Raw genomic sequence first — 23,225 nt, 5'->3', positions numbered from 1 at the left:
CCGCCTCTGCACATGAAACTGTGTCTGATAAAGCAATTCAATAAAGCTTTGCCAACTGAAGGAGAATGTTTCAAGTTCCTCATTTTGCCATTTACCAGCCCGTCATTTGAAAAAATAAAGGCCGGTGTGTTTGATGGTCCACAGATTGGGCAGCTCATCAAAGATGAACATTTCATCAGGACAATGTGAGAATTCAAAAATAATGCTTAGTTATCATTCAAAGCCATTGTCAATGACTTTCTTGGAAACACACAAGCAAATAATTACACAGAAATTGTCCAAAAACTCTTGGAGAGCTACAAAATGCTTGGTTGCAATATGAGCATCAAGGTGCATTTTCTGCATCTTTCTAACTTCCCAGAAAACCCTGGTGCAGTCAGTGATGAGCAAGGTGAACAATTCCACCAAGATTTTAAGGTCATGGAAGGACGGTATCAGGGTAGTTGGAATGTACGTATGATGGCCGACTATTGTTGGAGCATCCGGCAGGATTGTCCTAACACTGAACACTTCAGGAAAAGCTATAGGCGTAAATTGTTACCTTAACTTCTTACTCAATTAATATTCAAATGTTTTACTGTAAAAAAAATTGTCATAGAGTAACAATAAATTCTTGGTATGAACAAAATAAATTTAAATATACAGTACATTCAAGGTACTATTTAATTATTTTTTCATTGTATATAAAATTTGTATGTTTTTTGACACAAATGGAAGCTATCCTGTGTTGTAAAAACTGGATGTGATAGCAAAAAACTGGGACCATTTCTGGATTCACCACCCAAAAATTAGTAAAAAACAAGTGTAAAATCTAACTCAACAAAAAATGCATTCCCCAATGTTATCATAGAAATGTGAAGTTTTCCGGGTACACAGGGGACCCTGAGAGCTGTTATGAAACCAAATTTCAGACCCCTAAACATAACAAGTTGCCAGATACGGGGTCACAAACATAAAATTTTAATAACAATCAGGGATATTTTCACAATAAGGGGGGGCTATTTCAAGACCAGGGTCCCCAAATTGAGTTTTTCTGTTTGGGACCCTCAGGGGCCACTTCCATGGCAATGACCAAGGGTATTATCAATTCCCTCTGTACTGTGGTGCCCCAAATATATATTTGCTCTTTCACAAAACTTCAAGGCTGCGTTCGGGTTGGCGGTGAGGTTGTGGTGCAATTACCCCTTCCTCATGCCATGGAATCCTGCCTGGGGGGGCGGTCAGTACCGGTCAGTGCTGCCTGGAGTAAAAATCCGCTGACGCTGTGGTGCGATGGACTGAGAGGCCAGTGAGCTGCCTTATACACAGATGGACACTTTACCTCACAGTGTTTCGAGCAGAGGGGGGTGTTCGCAAATGTGGGAGCGTGTAAAATGCCCTCTTTCCCCCCAAAAAAAATACCTTGTCGTACATAGATATCCCCTTACTCTATGAACCCCAATTTCCCTGTAAGAAAAGGGAAATATAACTGCAAGTGGGGGGCTCTTGTGGCTAACTCCCCTAACATTTCATCACTACGGCGCCATCACAAGCTATAAAAACTTTACCTGTCATACCGTGCTACCCTGTCACACATAGCTGACCACTTACCTTCTGTGAACCCCAATTTCTCAGAAACGGGGAGCTGTAGGGACCTGAATATGTAGTAGTAAGAACATGTCCTCCTTGGCTATCTGTCACATGAATTGCATTTCTCTGGAAATATCCAATGCAGAGCTTTTGGGGTACAAAGAAGGTTAGCAGCCCCCTAAAACTTAAAGGGCGCATTGTATGATGTAGTTTCTGCTCTGTGGTACAGGAATGATGAGTGGGGAGCAATATATGACCAGCCAGCACTGTATGATAGATTTAGTTTGGTATCTTTCATTAATAAAAATGTTGCATTAATAAAATGAGCATCAAATAGTGAGTGCAGAAATTCTTGATTTGCCATGTATGTTATGGTAACTAGAAACATTTCAATTTAATTTTAAATTTAAAATATTCTAGTTTTAAGCATACATCTTTATTATTTGTTTGCATTGTGGCCTGCAAGTTTTATTTTAATATCAACAGCAGGTCCCAGAAAAAAAAAAGGTTGGGCACCACTGATGTAGAGCAAAACATAGACAAGCAAAGAAAATGGAGATCTGCTTTTCCAGTAATTATTAGTGGTTAGTTAGGAGTGATACAAAGTTCTACCTACCTGTTTACTTCCAGAAATCTCAATGTGGCTCAACAGGTTGACGTTTTCATCCTCTGAGCCAAAAGAACCCTTATTGATATGGCAATCTGGACTATTGGCACATTATCATGCGATCTGCACATTGTGGACATAGGTTTACCTTGTTTACTTTGTAAAACGAACAGCCTTTTCTTTTGGGGTCTACATATAATTGTTTTTTATCTAACCTGTACCCAAAATGTACACATTTTTCACAACGGTCTCAATTAGAAGGATTTATAGGTCATAGGAAAAAGTTGATTTTCATACTTTGTAACTAAATCCAATATAACATAAAGGAATACATTTTGGGTAAATCTTTAACCTCATCTATTGTTAAGGGAAATTTCAGGTTGTGGCCAGAGGTCAGTGTTTCCCCCCTCACATTTTCATACATTGCACCCCTTTTTCTGAGCTGAAATGATCCCCAGAACCTGCGCAGTGGGAATCACAGTGGGAATCAATCAATGCATTCATATTAACAAGGAATATAGTGTGCAATGTGCAGTGTCTGTTCAGATCTTCCCATAGACATGCTATAGACATGAGTGTAGAGAATTCACACACACAAAACCAAAAGACACAGCCAATAAAAAGAAAGAATACTCTAAAAGTAAAAACAAAAATGAAAAATAAAACAGCATTTTTATTTAGAATACAGAAAAGAATTAAAAAAACAGGATCCTAAATTTCAGCTTTAAATCCATTTTGTTTAAAAGTGCACTTTAACCCTTTTGCTGCCTTACATTTTGCACTGGGGCCGGCCGTTACACATTTTAAGATGATATATTATAAAAAGTACAGATGACTGTGATATTAGTGCAAATGTTTATCAAAAAATATATTAATAAAAGAAAACTTTATGACTACACAAAAACACAATATACATTTATAAACTATTACTATATAGAGAGGATACAACTGGGTAAAGTACATTAAAAAACAAATACAATAACATTTAGGGCTAAGCAGACATACAAGATAAAATTTAAATCAGTTTTGTATTCACTGATACAATATTACATGTAATTTATTACATGCAAGCATGAGTACCTGAACTGGATTTGATAGCAGCCTGCAATCCCTGTGCAGCAGAGCTCAGATTGGGGGAAGCAGCACAAGTGAGTTGTACCACAGGGTTCATAGGCTAACATGGTGATTGAGTGATGACATTACTGGGGGAAGAACAAGACCTGTTAGTGTTAAACAGATTATAGCGTCCTTTATAATTCTTCAGGTGTCACACTACAGATGTCCTGATGGTGACGTAGCTATAATTAGTCTTATGATTAATATAATATAGCGCCAACATATTACAAAGCGCTGTACATTAAATAAGGGTTGAAAATGACAGACAGATACAGACAGTGACATATTAGGAGAAGAGGACCCTGCCCCGAAGAGCTTACAATCCAGGAGATGATAAGATATGGTGAAAGATATAAGTGAAGTTACAATACAATATATACATGTGTTAGTAGACAGTAACATTGTGATACTAGAATCAAAATAATACATCACATTCTTCCCCACAAGTGAATTAAATGGGTTATTACACATCTGTTCTGCAATGTGCATAGTGGTATATATATATACACACACACACATATATATATATATATATATATAAATATAAATATATATATATATGTACATAATGCACAATACAGAGAAATACTAAACTGAAATGGTATAAGCCTTCCCAGTTCTCCTTTGGTTTAATACGTCCCTACCATGATATGAAAAAGATGTGTTCTGTAGTCCTAAGGGTGACAGCATTGCTCCTCCATGGGTACAGTGCAGTATAAAAGTTGTTATCTCAACAATATTATTAGCAAGATTAGAAAAAAAGCATGAAAGAAGAAAACGTCTATTGCTAAGCTGCAATATTTTTCACTTTTGTTAATGAATTTAGACAGAGCCCTATTAAGGAACAGCTAGTAACATGACTATGGACTTTGTAAAGCCCTGCGTAATATGTTGGCGCTATATAAATACTGTGTAATAATAATATTTACAGTACAATAAAAGAAATGAAGGATTTGTAAATCTCATACAGCTCAATAATTTCTTACTCTCCACTATTGGATATTTTAACGCAACCTTTCCAGATACGCAATGCAGCATGAAGAGGCTCAGTAAAGGTGGCAGTGAAGGTGTATATGTGTTTTATTGGGTTACTGAATTCATAAAAGGAGATCTGACCAGACTCGTAGTCCAGATATATTCTCAGTCTATCACTGGAGATACTGGCAGGCAGTTCAATCCATTTATTGTCCTGTATCACTGAATACCAATTGCCACTTCTGCGCAGACACCAGGACTTCTTATTACATTCATTCTGCGCCTGGTATCCTCCTCGTTCTATACTGGGGTAACACATCCCGATACTCCAGTACTCCGACTCTCCAACGTCCACTTCCCAGTAATGTTGCCCTGAGGAGAAACTCTGACTGCTTATCACTTGGGTATAATCTTGGAACCGTTCTCTTGTTTTTGGACGATTCTGTTTTGGTGAATAGGATGCAGCTTTTAGGTCTTCAGATATAAGTATGTCATTATGAGCCGTGTTTACATCCAGCATTATGTCCGCAGGTTCCTTAAGGTAGAAACATGCCACTATCCCGGTTATATGGGATACACCTGTTTGTATCACATGTGAAATCCAGGTTGTATCTAAATCCATTCCTTCTTGTTTCTGGATGTCTTCACTACCACTCTGATCTGTGCTATACAAGTCGCCTATTTCTGATTCCTGCAGGACAGTCAGTGGGTCAGTCATGGTTCTCAGCTCCCGGTCAATGTCACGCAATTTTCTGGAGAGCTCCCCTTTTTTTATCACCAACTGATCAATCAAATCAGAGACCAAGGCAGAGACCCTCTGTGCGCTTATAGAGATTTCTTTAAGGACTCCCTTTTCCAGGTCCTCCAGCTGTCCTTTGAGGTCTTTGAACAGAGCACTAACTTTGTCTTTTTCACAAGTTGCTTTTTCTTCTACTTTCCTCCTACGTCCTTGCAAACTTTGAACTTTATTCTCCATCTCGTCTCTTTTTGTTATGAGATTTTGTTGAACATTTTTCAGGCTCGCCTTCTTCTTTTCAGAGGCCTCACCCAATGATTCCATTTGGTGCCCCTGATGTTCATTTTCTGAGCACTGATCACAGATACAGGCAGCGTCCTGAGTGCAGTAATACGTCAGGTCCAGTTTGTGGATGGAGCATTGTCTGTTCCCCTGGGAGTGTTTGGATAAGAAGTGTTCGGATATGTTACACAGGGCGACATTCTTGTGTAGCGTAGGCCACTCCTTGGACTCTTCTTTGCAGTGTGGACAAGAATAACACCCGCATCCCTTCTGTGTGATCAGCTGACGGGTGATACAATCCTGGCAGAAACTGTGTCCACATTTCAGGCTTACAGGGTCTATATAGATTTCCCAACAAATGGGACATTTCAGCTCCTCTCTCAGATCATAGGACGCCATCACTGAAATCAGGAAACGGAGTTAATCTAAAAGCTTCTAACCCACAGAGAGCAGCAGAGCTATTTACACAACTCAGCGAGGCGGAGAATTGTGACTCACACCGGGATCATATGATTAGCGTACAAAGGACACAGATCATACAAAACAGAGGGCCATAATGGGTCTATTTGGTGAAGGATGGAATAACAGGGAAAGTCCCTGATCACTGAGATCACAGGAATGACCCGGAGAATGGAGGAAGTTATAAAAAGAAATAAATGTGTTTGAGTTATACCATAAATGCTTCTTCTTTTGTAATATTACTGTGTTACAGTAATGAAATAACCACAGGATAGGGAGATTGCCTTACTTAGGCTACAAACACATGTGCAATATTTGTCATTGGAAAGGATCTTTCAGCCCAGAGCCGATTATCGGACAGATGATATGGACGATTATACATAGCCTTAGGCTGGAACCGCTCGCTCGTCCTGCCCCGTCCCCTCTCCATGGAGCTGTGTGCACAGTTCTCTTTTATTCATCAAATCACAAATGATCATCTCCACCATCAATCCTCTAATGTCCATCAGACTTCTGTACAGAGTTTTACTTTTAAACCCTTCTCAACATATTTTTGTAGGTGACCCAGCAATGGCCAGGGAGGGGTTAAAGCAAGTCTGCTACTAATAAATTGTGCCCATACTCATCATTGATATCTATTGATCCTGTTACCTTTTCCCCGATTGTGCAATGGTCTGCAATCTCTGACGCACCCTCAGACAGTCCAGCTCAGGCATTCTTAGGGGAGGGGTGATTGTGTCAGAATAATGACATGACTATGGACTTTGTTAAGCAATGAAGAAGATTTCTATGCTTTATAAATAAATATAAAATACACAAGTTATTATAGTTCAATATTTAGGATTACATAACTATTATTTATTATGCATTTAATCCAAGTAGTGTACGTTCTAGTGTCACCATTTTGCAATTCTTTGTACAACAGAGCTCAGATTGGGAAGAAGGGGAAGGAAGGGGCGTGCTGATAGCAAGGAACAGGCTAAGGGCAGTGATATTAACCAATCTTTGTGTTTCTTCTCCATTTATTGTCCAATTATAGGTTGGAGGAGGGACAAGACCTGTTGGTGTTACTGAACTGTAGCAGAAAAACATTTGTGACATTGCAAGTAATTATCAGGACTGGATAGACAGTAAATCTAAATTATTTGGCAGGCAGAGCAGCTCACACATATGGGGGGTGTGGAGCTAGCTGTTTGTTTGGATTTTATATAGCGTTTGTACTCTTCCAGATTTCAATTCAACCACATCCCAAATAAAGCGAAAATACAGAAAAACAATACAGTTTAAAAAAAACAAAATGGGGAACTTTTAAGATGAAAGCATCCGCCAAATACGTTGAATTTGCTGGAACACCTCACTAGAAGAGGCTTCTACTAGGAGATCTCTTGTATGCTGTACTCACACTAAATGATTTTATATATTGGGTGTAATATATGTTTTAATGATTAATTTATTAATAAACATTATTGTAATTTTATACTTTATGGTAAATTAATTAGTTAAGTGAATCTGACCTTAAAAGTCCCTCATTTAGTTTTTTTCAAACCGTATTGTTTTTTTGTTTGGATTTTATATTTATTGTACAAAGTTATCAGACTTAAAATAGAATGCAGGAAAGTAAATCTAGACCTATGATGACCCTATTCTGCTATCAGTTTATTTTTGGGTGTATGGCGCAGAGGGTGGCTGATCTGTATCTGTACAGTACACTGTTTTACTAATAGAAATTGGCAAACTGTGGGGATAGCTGTGCACTGCCAATGTTTACTATGCAGGTATCTGATTCCTGGAATTTATACTAAACATCCCTCATCAAATAGCAGCAGAGGTGTCACACTTTCCAGGACCACAGTTCTTCTGTAGTGGAGCCAAACAATGGAATTATCTGCATTGCTCTATAGGTTGGACAACATTGAACAATCCATCTCCATTCCTCTGTATGGACATCATGGGGGAACATGGCTGCACCTCTCAGCAGGACGCCAGATCCAGGCAATTGTAGCCATTGAAAGGCATTGACATCCATGGCTACCCATCAATTTTCACCAATCAATTTTTCACCAAAGTTCATTGAAACCCCTTAAACATTGCGGTTTCACAAACTAGGAAAATGCAAAGACATTTCAGCAAACTGTGGTAAAGTTTTTGGCCTGAGACTTTTTACATGAATTGTAAAGTCGTGTCACTAGTGTATTGTCACAATTATATTGGAAAAAAAGTGAGCATTTGTCAGTTAGACCTGTGAAAATTTGCCCCCCCCCCAAAAAAAAAGATGCTTTTCTGTAAATTAAAGTTTATGTAAAATCCAGAAAGCCATTTTTAAAGATGAATGCAAAGTTTTCTCACTAACATTGCAGGGGGTTTGGGTTAGTGAAAACATTTTAAAAAACATGTGTTTTAATGTAAAGTGTGGGAAAAAACAAGTTTTTTAAAGTCAGTAGGAGAGTTTTTTTTTTTTTTTGCATCATGTTCATCATCTTCATCATGGCAGACAGGCTCTTATTGGTCAGGTATGGACAGAATGGCCCTGATTCATCAATAAAATCTGCGCTCGCTGGAAGCGCGAAAGTACGCGCGACCAGCGAGCTCGGTTTCCCGCGGTCCGGAGTCGAGTGCGCTCGTACACTCACCTCCTCACTGCCAGCCGGATTCCTGGCTTGATAATAATGAGCAATAGGGGGCGCCAATCTGCCAATTAAGGCGATTAGATTTCAGCTGCGATATTAAGGAGGATCTGTTAAGCTCAATGGTGAGATCATAGCAATTAATTAGCGCGCACCTGCTCTCTGTTCTGTGCATAATTATCTAGGGGAACAGTGACTTTTAATGCAAGCTCGCCAGTGTAAAGCTGCCGGAGATGGGCGGCTCCGGCCGCAAGCTTTTTCAGTTGCTGAATTGCGCGACGGCATACGATTTCGGATCGCGAATATGAATGCGCGAGCGATCATCCGATTCTGCTTGATGAATTAGGGCCATTGGGTGAGAGCATGCACCCAGGCTAATTCCATGCCTGAAAAAAAGCCTTATTTCAATATGATGGTACAAGCCTATGACAGGTAAAAAATGAAATATTTTTCAATAGAAAAATAAATCCCAACACATTCAGCTTTCCAATATTCGTAATAGGTTTTGCCATTGGAATCTGTTAATGAAAAAAAAGTGTCAGATTTAAAGAAATACTACCAATTGACTTGGGACAAAACCTATTGGTAATTGGGCATTTATTCCTTCATGTTGAATAGGATTCCATAGGACCCTTTGACATCCCCTTCAGTTTTGTTCACAATATATATTTCGGAGACATGCAATCCAAAAACAAAACAATGAACAGCTTTAGAAAAGTTTTCCCAAGTATGCTTTACACTTATACATTGTTTTACGGAAAAACTTCATTTACTACAAAAAACATGTTTTTGTTTATCCCTACTCTGCAATGCTAATACCAACTCACTTCTAAGCCTTCATGTTATCCTAATACTGACCTTCTTTGTCATTCTAACTTTATTATTATTATTATTATTATTACACAGTATTTCTATAGTGTCAACATTATACAGTTGACAATCGAAAATCTGGCCATCGATAATCTGGTTCTTTCAGTTTCCCAGCATGATTTTTGGGTCCATTTTCTATACAAGGACTGCAGTACACTGTTTGGCCACATATGTTTTGATGGCGCTGGTTTGCGGAAACATCTGTTAGGTCTTGCTTGCTACACTAAATACACGTTGAGACGTCCTGCTCCCTGGAACTGTGCCAGATGTCCGCAGTACTGCGAGAGGAAGGCTGGCCTGTGTGTGGAGGTGAGTATAATCTTCAGAAATCTGGAATTTTCCAAGATCCGGCACACCTCAGGTCCAGAGGTTGCTGAAATTTTGATTCTCAACCTGTACGCACCACTGTATAAAGTCCAAAGTTCTATCACTAGCTGTTCCCTAAGGGGACTCACAATCTAATGAATAATTAAAGAAATACTACCAACTGACATGGGACAAAACATATTGGTAATTAAAGTTTCGGGATGCATTCCTTTATGATGGGTATGTTTCCATAAGACCCTTTGACAACCCCAGCAGATTTGTTCATTAGAAATGTTTAGGTGACTTCACTAAAAAAAAAAAAAAAAATCAGCAGCGTCAGAAAAGTTCCTAATGCCCCCTGGAGTGGGGCCATGGGTTGCCAGCCGGCACTAGGGGGTGTTAGGTCGGAACAAACTACCAGCTAGGCCGTATCTGGCCTAAAGGCCAGAGTTTGCCGACCCGTAATTTAACTGCATGTTTTTGGTATGTGGGAGGAAACCGGAGTACCCGGAGGAAACTCACACAAACACGGGAAGAACCTGCAAGCTCCAGGCAAATAATTTCCTGGCCGGGATTCGAACCTGGGACCCAGCGCTGCAAAGGCTATAGGCGGCAAAGGATATAGGGAGGGGTGATAAAATTTGCTGCAGCTTTCCAGGTTTGTTCTGTGGAATGCAGAGTACACAGGGCCAAAGGCTATCAAACAAAAAGAAAACGTATTGCATAAATTGTCAGTTACCTTGTTAGCTACCTAGCATGGTTTCACCCCTACCCTAATAGTCTTTTAATAAGTATGGGGGGGGGGGGACTTTATGACCAATAGGAAGTCCATGGGGGTGGGTGCAATTGTAATTTTTACAGAAAAGTAAAAAAATTGCTAATTATTTTCCCAGGATCTACTAATCATTTTATTATATTTGATTTAAATGCTTTCACTAAAGTTATCCCCTGGTATGTTTAATTTAATTTGCCCACTTAGTGATACATTCACTTCAGTTTTAGTAAGAATACCAAATCTGATGTTTATGTCTCTGCCAACTCCCCAGGGATCCAAATTTCCAAAGTATGAGCTAATGTCAGAAAAGGGAATTTTTTGTTTAGTTAGTTTATTTACCATAAAAATAGACCTCATATTAGCAAGGCACATGGAATTTGTAGAATGAATCAGTCCTTGTCATTTCCAGTTTTTGTCAAGAAAAATCTAAATGCAATATTTAACGAATATGCAGTTTCCTTTCTTATAAAATGACATCTGTGGATGAGGAACAAAACCAGGAGACGTTTACTGATACGTAAACGCAACATAGGAAAACCAAGTTATTTTTGTATCAATAAGTAAAAAAAGAATTAGTGGTAATTCTGTGAGGAGTTTAAAGCACCCTTGTCTTGCTGTGAAATCTAAAGGAGAATATTCAGCCTTCTCTGTACTTGGATCATGGACTGAGGAGGTAAGGGATGGCAAAACACAACTAATAACAAGGGAGACACCACTGAGCCCACAAAATTTGTGTTGTCAGCCCACAACTAGAACTGGGTGCACTTCTTGCATATCATCAGGTATTTCTCCATCTTTAATAAGATAAAACACAAGGAAATATATGGTACATAATGTACTTTAATATTTATTTATTTATTTGAAATGCAAATTATACATTTAGAGTAAATACGGGCTATTCAAAAAGTAGTTTAATAAGCAAAGTGTGTTAACTCACAGCAACCAATCAGATTTGCAGCACTGATTAGAATAGTAAAAGGTTTCCACCTGTTTCAACGACCACCATAAGTCGACACATTTCAGAACTAAATATATAAAATAATGTCTGCATTTATATTTCTTATTAAAGAAATTTATTAAAGGTGCCCCAGCATAAAAACTCTGAAGACAAAATCTAAATCAATATCCAATGACCAAATCTCTCTGACTACATAAATCAAAATTCATTTTTTTTAAATAAAATGCATGTTAAAAATAACTTTGTTTTAGATTTGGAGTGGAAGGTTTAGAACATTGGTAAGGTTTTTATTGCTGTATTTGGGAAGATTCTCCTCTTTTTGTTCTGGTGGCCAGAAACAGTTTACAGTGGTCTCCAGAACAGGAGGGTAAAACTTCCAATGGTGATATTTGGATAATTCGGGCGGAATTAGCAGCCCAGATTCCTTTAGTAAATCAAACACATGCGAGTATAATTTTTTATATTACTGCATCATCTCCACATTTGGTTTTATGATTTCAGGCCAGCAAATAAACTAATGCTGAAAGACAGGTGTCAGTGGAATATCCAGCAGCTCTTGTTACAATCAAGCTCTGAATGAGGATTAACATTCTAATTTGCATTTACCTAGGGACAAATGCCCCCCAGACAAGTCCTTACCTATTGCCAAACCTTATGGAGCACCCTAGGAGTCCCAATCTTGGGCTAATTATATTATTGTTGGGCAGCTTCTGTGCCCAAGGGCTTTGGACCCTACTGCATGTATGGACTGATGGATGGATGAATCTGGTGGTCATTGATAAGGCCCTAGAAGGTCAAAGCTCTTGGCCTAACAGAACTCATCACGTTTTGGAGTTCCCAAAGTGCCCCACAAGTTGGTACTTTTTGGAGTTTGCTTTCTGTTTTTCTGGCTCATTAAATACTTTTGTAATGACCTTAGTTTTTTTTCTCACTCTATGTGAGTCTGGTTACCTGGCTTTAAATCCAGTAAATGACCCCTGGCCGTATTTCACTGCCAAAATCCTACACCTAATCAAATCTTCCCCTTTTGATGTTAAACCCAATTTTTGCATTTTAATGTTGATCCCCTCCACCTATTGTTAAAAACCCAAAATCATCCCATATAAGTAAAGCAGCATGGAGAGGTTCTGTGAAAATGGCGGTGTAGGAGTGGAGATGGCGGATTTGGTCACCCAAGTCATAAAATGAGATCTGCCCAGCTTCATAGTCCAGTAGCACCCTGATCTTATCACCGGTGATATTGTCATGTAATTGGAACCTTCTGTGGTCATGTATCATAAAATACTCCATATTCCATCTCTCCATCACCCAAGACTTATCATTATATCCTATTTCTTGATTACCAGACAGGCCTTCTGAACCCCTTTGCCCTCCTTTTCTTTGTATACTGGGATAACACACCCCAATCTTCCAATAATGGGACCCCCTGACATCCACTTCCCAGTAATGTCTTCCTGAGTTGAACGTTCCTCTGCTTATAACCTGAGGATAGAACTGAAATGTTTCTGGTGTCTCTGGGCGATTCTGGTTTCCCATCAAGGTTGCAGTCTTCATATCATCTGATACATGGAGGTTTTGGGTAGCCGAGTTTACATCCAACAATATATCTAGTGCTTCCTGTACATAGATCCCCCCATTAAGCCTTGTTATTATATCAGATAAACCTGTACGTAATATGTGCCTGATATGGGTTAAATCCAGATCTCCATCAGTTTGTAGTTGTTCTTCATAGGTCTTTATGTCCTTGGTATCTCCATCTCCTGTATCATACAAGTCACTAATGTCTGATTCCAATGGGACCCTCAATGGATCTGTTGTGTTACACTGCTCCTCAATTTGATGCATCCTTCTGGACAACTCATCCTTCTTTGTTTCCAGTTGCTGGATCAGGTCGGAAATTAAGAGGGAATGTTGATTTTTTTGCCTGGAGATCTCACTAAGGACCGTCTTCTCCAGGTCTTCCAGTTGTCTTCTAAAATCTGTAAACAGGTTGATGACTTTCTTTATTTCATTGTCCACTTTTTGTTCTACTTTCCTCTGGTGATAATACAGACTTTGAACTCTTTTTTCAATCTCCTCTTTCTTTGCCATGAATTTCTGCTGAATACTTCTCAATTTTTTTGTCTTCTCAGAGATCTCATTTAGTGACGCTACTTGGTCACCTTTGTGTATTGCGATTAGACAACAAGACACATGAATGGACTCAGAGTTCTCAGTGCAGCTGTACTCCATGATCTTCTTATGGAGAGAGCTTTTTCTATCCTCGGGAGAAGTATTGGGGTCAGATAAGACATGTTCTTGAGATTTGCTATGGACCTTTAAGTGATTACCGCACAGAGAAGCTTCACACAGCAAACAACATTTGACAGCGGGTACAGAAGCGTGAATACAATAAGTACAAGTGATGGCGGACTCCAGCTGACCTGGCTGATCACAATGGAAATTTTCTACTATGTCATGCAGAATGATATTGTTGTGTAGTGCAGGCCGCTCCTGAAACTTCTCACCGCATTCAGGACAGGAATAACCTCCAGACTCCATCTGTTTATCCAGCACACGATCAATACAGACCCGACAGAAGCTGTGTCCACAATTTATTATTACGGGATCGGTGTAAGTGTTTAAACAACCAGAACAGACCAGCAGCTTCCTCAGATCAGCAGACGCCATCTCTGACAGCAGAAAAACGAAAGTTATTTCAGCCTGCATACGATATGTTTCTGTATAGGGCGAGGCTGTGACTCACGCTGCAATCATAGGATTGATTACACAGAGAAAACCCTTATCAACGTAATTTCCATAAACAAAGCCACCTGTAAAGATAAAGTAAAAGAATATGATATATTAGTAGCAAGAGTTTTTTCACTTATTAAATAAAGTCATCCCAAAAATATTCATTTGTGTAAATTGGAAATTCTTTATTTTAAATCCTGCGGACCATTAACATGAATTTTTTTTTATATAAGATCAATACATTTGTAAACTAATGATCTTCCTAATGGTGCCTGACAAGGACTGTGGCATCTCTGATTCATTGATCAGCTGACGGTTAAGTGAAGTATTACTATTGTTACTTTTATCATTATTTGTATTATCTTTGGTATTACTAAAGAAATGCAAAATATTTGTTTGCTGTTTCTCACTCATTATGGGTTTATTTCATTTGAATCTAGGACCAAACAAGAAATGATAGTTATCAAAGTCAAACTATTTGATGCCATTAGATTTAACAATTAAAGAAAATACAGAGTGGGCACTTTGGTCATACTTACCTAAAAGAGCATCTGAGGAAAAAAAAAAAATAAAAAAAAAATCGGATGAAAATCGGTATTGGCGGAGCGGAGTGACTTATAATGGTGGAAACAATACTGAAGCATATGGCTCGGCAACGGTTGCCTCATACAATTTAAGACTACACTGACGTCACGCTGCGCCTCCCTTGTTTTTCCGTCTCTAGTACAGTTCATGAATTTAGTGCAATATAAAGGTGAAAATTGTCATTGAGAATATAAGAATTTATTAGAATATTCTTTTTGTTTTAGTAAATAAACACAAAAATTGCAAATAATGTCCAAATTTTTCTGTGGACCACCAACATTTTCTCATGGACCACGTTCAATTGGTTGGCGACTATTGCTCTAGAGCGGGGGTCGGCAAACTTTTATGGCCACTAGGCCTTTTCAGGGGTCGGTGGGAGTCTGAGTCCCACCCTAATGGCCCCACCCCCTACCAGGGAAATTGGGGAGCCACAGCAGGGAGGCCACACCGGAGCTCCAGCTCCAGCCCAGTTTCCTGTTGTGAACTACAAATCCCCTCCTGAATATCACCTCTAAATCACCAATCTCCAAATCACTTCCTGAAGGGTGTTCTGTGATCCAGCGGTTAAGAACTTAGGAAAAGATGCTGAGGATTTCAATGCATCTTACACAAAAAGTTTATTAGATTTTTGGCAGATGAACAGATATTTTTCTGTACTTACAGTACAGATGACATTCAAAAATCCGGAACCTCCGGACCTGAGGAGTACTGGATTTTCGAAAACCCCGTTTTTTTTAAAAGGTATACTTACCTTCACACACAGGCCAGCCTTTTTCTCGCAGCACCCGACAGACGTGTATTTAATTTAGCAAGCAAGACTTAACAGCTGTTTCTGCAGAACAGCGCCATTAAAACATAAGTGGCCAAACAGTGTACTACAGTCCCTGTATTGAAAATGTGATCCAAAATTCATGCCGGAAATCTGAAGGAACCGGATTATCGATGGCTGGATTTTCTATTGTCAACTGTATTTAAATAGAAAAAAACAAAGGAAGAAGTTTGTGTATAAGGGAGATGTACTAATTGTGCTTTTTGTGCCCTGACATAAATATTGCTTGCTAGTGAAGAATATGTATTAGGATTAATAATAAAGTGCAATCAAAATGTGAAAAAGCAATCACCTACCTAACATTTTATCATTACTAACTACAATCTACTACATCCAACATTACCAACACCCCCCACCTACAGCATTATATGACCCCCACACTATATTTTACTGCACAAGGATACACAAAACTAAAAAAGCAAAAACATGTAAGAAAACAAATATGATAACAATGTGAAAATATCACTGACTGAACAAGACAGTCTTCTAGAAACACATTTCACTTCTGATCTGATTTCTGATCTGGTAAGTGGAAGGGAGTCTGAAGGAATTTTATCAGCCAGCATGTTGGTAAATATTAAACAAAGTGTTTTGTGTTTGTACAATTGTACCACATCTGATCATAATTCTGATCACTTTCTATCCAGGGAAGGGGTTCTGGGATGGAACTGGTATGGTTAAATATCTGTATCGGCATGACTCACAAATCTTAAATTGCATTGTTATATGAACATATCTATTCATTATTGCACTGTAACCAATTCCAAAGGGCAATAATGAATTGCTTCTGAAGCACAGTTTAAAGGTCCTTATTACTGCAGTCAATAAAATGAGTTTTATATTTATTACATTCAGAGTGATTGCATTGTGCACTGGGAAATACAACTTTTTCCAGTCTGCAGAGCTCAGCACTGTGAATAATGTTCATTACCAGACAAGTGCATAGAAATACTAATTCTGGTTCTGTGTATTCTCTAAAAAGTGGAAATGTACTTTTTAGTGGGTTGTGAGCTTCTGCCACAATACTTGTCTGTTATGGCACAGACTTACCTGTGTGCAGGAGCCATGCAGCTATGACAGGTCCGGGGTCTATTTATCGCCAAGTCTATGGAAGCCGCCATCCTCCCTGCATTACTTCTGGCTTCATTGGTTCCTCATTGGGTGGTAACTCTTAAACAGGAATTACATTGTCCCTGGCAGCTGGCATCGCCACACAAAGAGCCCAGCTTTACACTATACCGCACATGTGCCATGCAGTGTGCAGCTTAAACAAAAAACCAACAGGAGCCAGGAATTTATTTGCATGTCTCCAATGTCAATTAGCTATATATCCCGGTGACATTTTGTTTTTTAGTATGGGCCTGTTTTATGTCTGCTGATTTTTCCATTATTGCCACAGTAGAACCCCGGTTATGCAGAACTCAGATAACCAGAAAACTCAGATAACCGGCACCTGACAACTCCGCTTTCTTGATTGCTGTGGTTAGCACTGCGGTCTTTGCAGCGCTAGGCCCCAGGTTCGAATCCTGGCCAGGGCACTATCTGCATGGAGTTTGCAGGTTCTACCAGTGTCTGCATGAGTTTACTCCCACATTCCAAAACATGCAGTTAAGGTATTTTACTTCCTCCCAAAAATTGACCTTAGACTGTAATAAAGATTAATGACAATTGTAGGGATATTAGATTGTGAGCCTCTTTGAGGTACAATTAGTGTCACAACTATTGACTTTGTACAGCGCTGTGTAATATGATGGCGCTATATAAATACTGTGTAATAATATTAATATTTATAAATAATGTGTAATATTATTAATATTAATAATAGTGTGTTCTGCATCCAAGAACACATACCACAGCTCTTCTAGGGCTGCGGGGGCAATCAGTAGAGCGGAGCTGTCAAGAGAGCAGAGAAGAGCTCCACTGATTGCTTCACTCCATGATTGGCTGAGAAAAGGGGAACCCTGATGACGCTCAAGCGAAGTGAATTAGACAAGTCTCCCCATTCAAGTCTAGTGCTGAATGGCTGAGAAACCTCAGTTTCAGAGTAACCGAAGTTAACTGGAAACTACACTTATCCGGAATCGGGCATTCCCCGTGGGTGCCGGATAACTGAAGTTCTACTGTATTTGAATACTGGAAATAAATGAGTAATCAAATGCTTGCTGCTGAATGAATATTGCTTTTATGTGTGAAGTTTGCCAGAAAAAATGTTGATGATTTACAAAATATAGCAACAGTGTCTTTTTTTTCAGAAAAGCTCCACTTTTAAAACATCCTGGAGCTCCAGTTTAGTTACTTTGCTTAGGCTAGAGATGAGGCGATCAATCTGCTGCAGGCAGGATAAAGGATTTTCTCAGTCTCACCCCCATAGAACAGACTGCAACACTGTAAATTTATATAAATATAACCTCAAAAAAGTAAGCACTGAAATACACAAAATGTATTTATTTACAGTTAAAACACAAATATACTGAATTACATGTAATATAGCCTTGCATATTGTACATCCCAATTTCCTAAAATTATTTTATAAAACACATTTAACTATAGATTCCAGCTTATAGTATATTATAATCTATTATAGGTATGAAGCAACCTAAATTATATGTATAATATGTATTCAGTAATTGCAGTGATTGAAAATAAGTTGTATTTTGCACTTTTGCGATTAAATAAATAAAAGTTTTATATATGTTTTTCATGTTTTGTGGTCTTTCTTTGGTACACACTCTTGTGGCACCTTCTGGTGTACTGTCTTAAACAAGGAGCCTCAACTTCTATGAAATTAATTACCAAGCTATTACAAAGGTACTATGTAGGTAATCTGTTTTGGAAAACACCTCAAACTTCTTTAAGGACATGTAGAAGAAGATTAAAAAAAATGTGAGCTATGTGAGCTTCAGTCCTCACATAAAGGAAAGAACAACTTATAAATAGTTTGTCCACCATGATCAGAGAGGCAGCAGCCTAGGTTCTCTTTAAAGGAGAAATAGATCCATCACACTCTCACCAGTCCACCACTACCATACAAATACTCAATATAAACAGAGCAACGAGTTGGAGGAAATCTGTTCAACGTGGGGAGACCATGGTCATTAAAACAAGTGTCCTATTGGAACAATATTATTATTATTATTATATTTAACCTTTATATATAAAGTGCCACCATATGACATAGTGCTGTGCAGTAGATAGGGGTTGCATTTGACAAACCTGCATAATGGACAAGTACAAACAAGTTAAAGGCAAATGGAAAAACCTCATATAAATGTGTTTATCATGCAAGACCCAGAAAGGCAATGGCAGCAGTCCTTGCCCACTGCCACATCCTAAAAGCTGAATATTCCTCTAATTCAACCCCCCTTGGGTCCTTGCTTTTCTCCTAATTTCCCTCATGTCCAGATTCCCTGCTAGATATCTTTATAGAACCATTCCATATACGTAATGCTGCATGAAGGGGCTCGATAAAGGTGGCGGTAAAGGTGTGAAGGTGCAAAATTGGGTTACAAAGGGCATAAAAGGAGATCCTTCCGGCCTGATAATCCAGATATATCCTGACTTTATCAGTAGGTATATTGTTAGGCACCCAGCTCCTGGTACTGTCATGTATCGCACAATACCGATCACCACTCCTACGTAAACACCAGGCGTTCTCATTACACTCAATCTGGGACTGATATCCCCCACGGTCTATACTGGAGTAACACATTCCAATACTCCAATACTCTGACCCTCCAACGTCCACTTCCCAGTAATGTCGTCCTGAAGAAAAGCTTTGACTGCCTATAACTTGGGTATAATCCTGAAACCTCTCTGGTATTTTGGGGCGATTCTGGTTGGGTGAATAGGATGCAGTTTTCATGTCATCTGATATCTGTAGATCATTATTAGCTGTGTTTATATCAAGTAATATGTCTGCAGCTTCCTGTAGATATAAACACACCGATACCCCTGTTATTTGGGATACACCCATTTGTAATGTGTGCAAAATCCTATCCATATCCAGATCACCCACTTCAGGTCTCCCTTGTTCCTCATTATCTCCATTCTCGGTGTCATACAAGTCACCTATGTCTGATTCTTGCAGAACAGTCAATGGATCGGTCATGTTACTCAGTTCCCGGTCAATGTCCCGCATCTTCCTGGACAGGTCCCCCTTTTTTATCACCAGCTGATCAATGAGATTGGAAACTAAGACCAAGACCTGCTCTGCCTCCATAGAGATCTCACTTAGGACTTTTATCTCCAAGTCATCCAACTGTCTTCTAAGGTCTCTGAACAGAGCCGTGATTTTCTCTTTTTCACCACTTGCTTTTTCTTCTACTTTCCTCCTGCGTTCCTGCAAACTCTGAGCTCTGTTCTCTGTTTGCTCCTTCTCTCTCATCAATTTCTGGTGCACATTTTTCAGCTTCTCCTTCTTCTTTTTGGAGGCTTCCTCCAGTGATTCCATTTGGTGCCCCTGATGTTCATCTTCTGAGCACTGATCACAGATACAGGCAGCGTCCTGAGGGCAGTAAAATTTCAGGTCCAGTTTATGGATGGAGCATTGCTGATTTCCCAGGCAGGGTTTGGATAAGAAGTGTTCGGATATGTTGCGCAGAGCAATGTTGCTGTGTAGCGTAGGCCATTCCTGGGACTCTTGTTTGCACTGAGGACAAGAATAACACCCGGATCCCTTCTGTGTGATCAGCTGACGGGTGATACAATCCTGGCAGAAACTGTGTCCACATTTCAGGCTTACAGGGTCATTAAATAAATAAAAGTTTTATATATGTTTTTCATGTTTTGTGGTCTTTCTTTGGTACACACTCTTGTGGCACCTTCTGGTGTACTGTCTTAAACAAGGAGCCTCAACTTCTATGAAATTAATTACCAAGCTATTACAAAGGTACTATGTAGGTAATCTGTTTTGGAAAACACCTCAAACTTCTTTAAGGACATGTAGAAGAAGATTAAAAAAAATGTGAGCTATGTGAGCTTCAGTCCTCACATAAAGGAAAGAACAACTTATAAATAGTTTGTCCACCATGATCAGAGAGGCAGCAGCCTAGGTTCTCTTTAAAGAAGAAATAGATCCATCACACTCTCACCAGTCCACCACTACCATACAAATACTCAATATAAACAGAGCAACGAGTTGGAGGAAATCTGTTCAACGTGGGGAGACCATGGTCATTAAAACAAGTGTCCTATTGGAACAATATTATTATTATTATTATATTTAACCTTTATATATAAAGTGCCACCATATGACATAGTGCTGTGCAATAGATAGGGGTTGCATTTGACAAACCTGCATAATGGACAAGTACAAACAAGTTAAAGGCAAATGGAAAAACCTCATATAAATGTGTTTATCATGCAAGACCCAGAAAGGCAATGGCAGCAGTCCTTGCCCACTGCCACATCCTAAAAGCTGAATATTCCTCTAATTCAACCCCCCTTGGGTCCTTGCTTTTCTCCTAATTTCCCTCATGTCCAGATTCCCTGCTAGATATCTTTATAGAACCATTCCATATACGTAATGCTGCATGAAGGGGCTCGATAAAGGTGGCGGTAAAGGTGTGAAGGTGTAGAATGGGGTTACAAAGGGCATAAAAGGAGATCCTTCCGGCCTGATAATCCAGATATATCCTGACTTTATCAGTAGGTATATTGTTAGGCACCCAGCTCCTGGTACTGTCATGTATCGCACAATACCGATCACCACTCCTACGTAAACACCAGGCGTTCTCATTACACTCAATCTGGGACTGATATCCCCCACGGTCTATACTGGAGTAACACATTCCAATACTCCAATACTCTGACCCTCCAACGTCCACTTCCCAGTAATGTCGTCCTGAAGAAAAGCTTTGACTGCCTATAACTTGGGTATAATCCTGAAACCTCTCTGGTATTTTGGGGCGATTCTGGTTGGGTGAATAGGATGCAGTTTTCATGTCATCCGATATCTGTAGATCATTATTAGCTGTGTTTATATAAAGTAATATGTCTGCAGCTTCCTGTAGATATAAACACACCGATACCCCTGTTATTTGGGATACACCCATTTGTAATGTGTGCAAAATCCTATCCATATCCAGATCACCCACTTCAGGTCTCCCTTGTTCCTCATTATCTCCATTCTCGGTGTCATACAAGTCACCTATGTCTGATTCTTGCAGAACAGTCAATGGATCGGTCATGTTACTCAGTTCCCGGTCAATGTCCCGCATCTTCCTGGACAATTCCCCCTTTTTTATCACCAGCTGATCAATGAGATTGGAAACTAAGACCAAGACCTGCTCTGCCTCCATAGAGATCTCACTTTGGACTTTTATCTCCAAGTCATCCAACTGTCTTCTAAGGTCTCTGAACAGAGCCGTGATTTTCTCTTTTTCACCACTTGCTTTTTCTTCTACTTTCCTCCTGCGTTCCTGCAAACTCTGAGCTCTGTTCTCTGTTTGCTCCTTCTCTCTCATCAATTTCTGGTGCACATTTTTCAGCTTCTCCTTCTTCTTTTTGGAGGCTTCCTCCAGTGATTCCATTTGGTGCCCCTGATGTTCATCTTCTGAGCACTGATCACAGATACAGGCAGCGTCCTGAGGGCAGTAAAATTTCAGGTCCAGTTTATGGATGGAGCATTGCTGATTTCCCAGGCAGGGTTTGGATAAGAAGTGTTCGGATATGTTGCGCAGAGCAATGTTGCTGTGTAGCGTAGGCCATTCCTGGGACTCTTGTTTGCACTGAGGACAAGAATAACACCCGGATCCCTTCTGTGTGATCAGCTGACGGGTGATACAATCCTGGCAGAAACTGTGTCCACATTTCAGGCTTACAGGGTCTTTATAAATCTCCCAACAAATGGGACATTTCAGCTCCTCTCTCAGATCATAGGACGCCATCACTGAAAGCAGATGATGGAGTTAATGTTAAAGCCTCTAACACACAAAGCATACTGCAAGTGTTTACAGAAGCTTGGATGAGGCGGAGATTGTGACTCATGCTGAAGTCATGGAAGTAGATATACAAAGGGATACAGATCATACAAAATGGGAGATCATCTACAAAATAGTCTATTAGATTAAATGTTTGTTTTTTTATGCTGGGAAGCACATGATGGTTTTGTATATATTACCTTTGTTTGTTAATATGGTCAGCACTAAAAGCCAAATTGTAAAAACTATTTCTAGTTATTGTTAGGTAAAAAAGAATGGTTGTGCTGGGTGCTTCAATATGTAGACAGCAAAGGTAAATGGTAAGGCACTCCTTAACTCACACATGAATCAGAGCAGAGACCCTCCCTGTCCATTGCACACCTGGACCTTGGGCATGTTTGCATAGAAAACAAGAGGAGCAGTAGTGTGCGGAGTCCATACATACAGAATAGGAACCGATACTGAGAATTACACCAAGCATACAGGAGAAGAGAAGTATTACTGTGCAGAGTCCATACATACAGAATAAGGACAGATACTGAGAATTACACCCAGCATACAGAAGAAGAGAAGTATTACTGTGCGGAGTCCATACATACAGAATAAGGACTAATACTGAGAATTATACTCAACATATAGGGCAAGAGAAGTATTACTGTGCAGAGTCCATACATACAGAATAAGAACTGATACTGAGAATTACACCCAGAATACAGCAAAAGGGAAGCATTACTGTGTGGAGTCCACACATACAGAATAAGAACTGATACTGAGAATTATACTCAACATATGGGACAAGAGAAGTATTACTGTGCAGAGTCCATAAATACAGACACTGGACAGATACTGAGAATTACACCCAGAGTACAGGATAAGAGAAG

General features: G+C 39.4%; 2 protein-coding genes across 3 annotated transcripts in view; both read right to left on the bottom strand.

Annotated features, from left to right (window-relative positions):
- Nucleotides 1-2,831: 2,831 nt before the first annotated feature.
- LOC140323154 (tripartite motif-containing protein 60-like) lies at nt 2,832-5,754 on the bottom strand. Its single transcript, XM_072399966.1, has one exon. The coding sequence runs from the start codon at nt 5,682-5,684 to the stop codon at nt 4,275-4,277; it is 1,410 nt and encodes a 469-aa protein (XP_072256067.1). The 5' UTR covers nt 5,685-5,754; the 3' UTR covers nt 2,832-4,274.
- Nucleotides 5,755-11,141: 5,387 nt separating this feature from the next.
- Nucleotides 11,142-23,225, bottom strand: part of LOC140323153 (nuclear factor 7, ovary-like) — a 13,006-nt gene continuing 922 nt past the window's right edge. Inside the window, exon 2 of one of the 2 annotated variants that reach the window (XM_072399964.1) lies at nt 11,142-14,090. In XM_072399964.1, the coding sequence (XP_072256065.1) occupies nt 12,331-13,986 (1,656 nt within the window). In that variant the 5' untranslated portion in view covers nt 13,987-14,090 and the 3' untranslated portion in view covers nt 11,142-12,330. Of the gene's footprint in view, nt 14,091-20,182; nt 22,314-23,225 lie in introns of those variants that run through there. The other variant, XM_072399965.1, reaches the window with a different exon arrangement.

This window comes from Pyxicephalus adspersus, chromosome 2 (genome assembly GCF_032062135.1).
Source record: "Pyxicephalus adspersus chromosome 2, UCB_Pads_2.0, whole genome shotgun sequence".
Classification (NCBI taxonomy): domain Eukaryota; kingdom Metazoa; phylum Chordata; class Amphibia; order Anura; family Pyxicephalidae; genus Pyxicephalus; species Pyxicephalus adspersus.
This window is presented reverse-complemented; position numbering and strand designations above follow the sequence as displayed.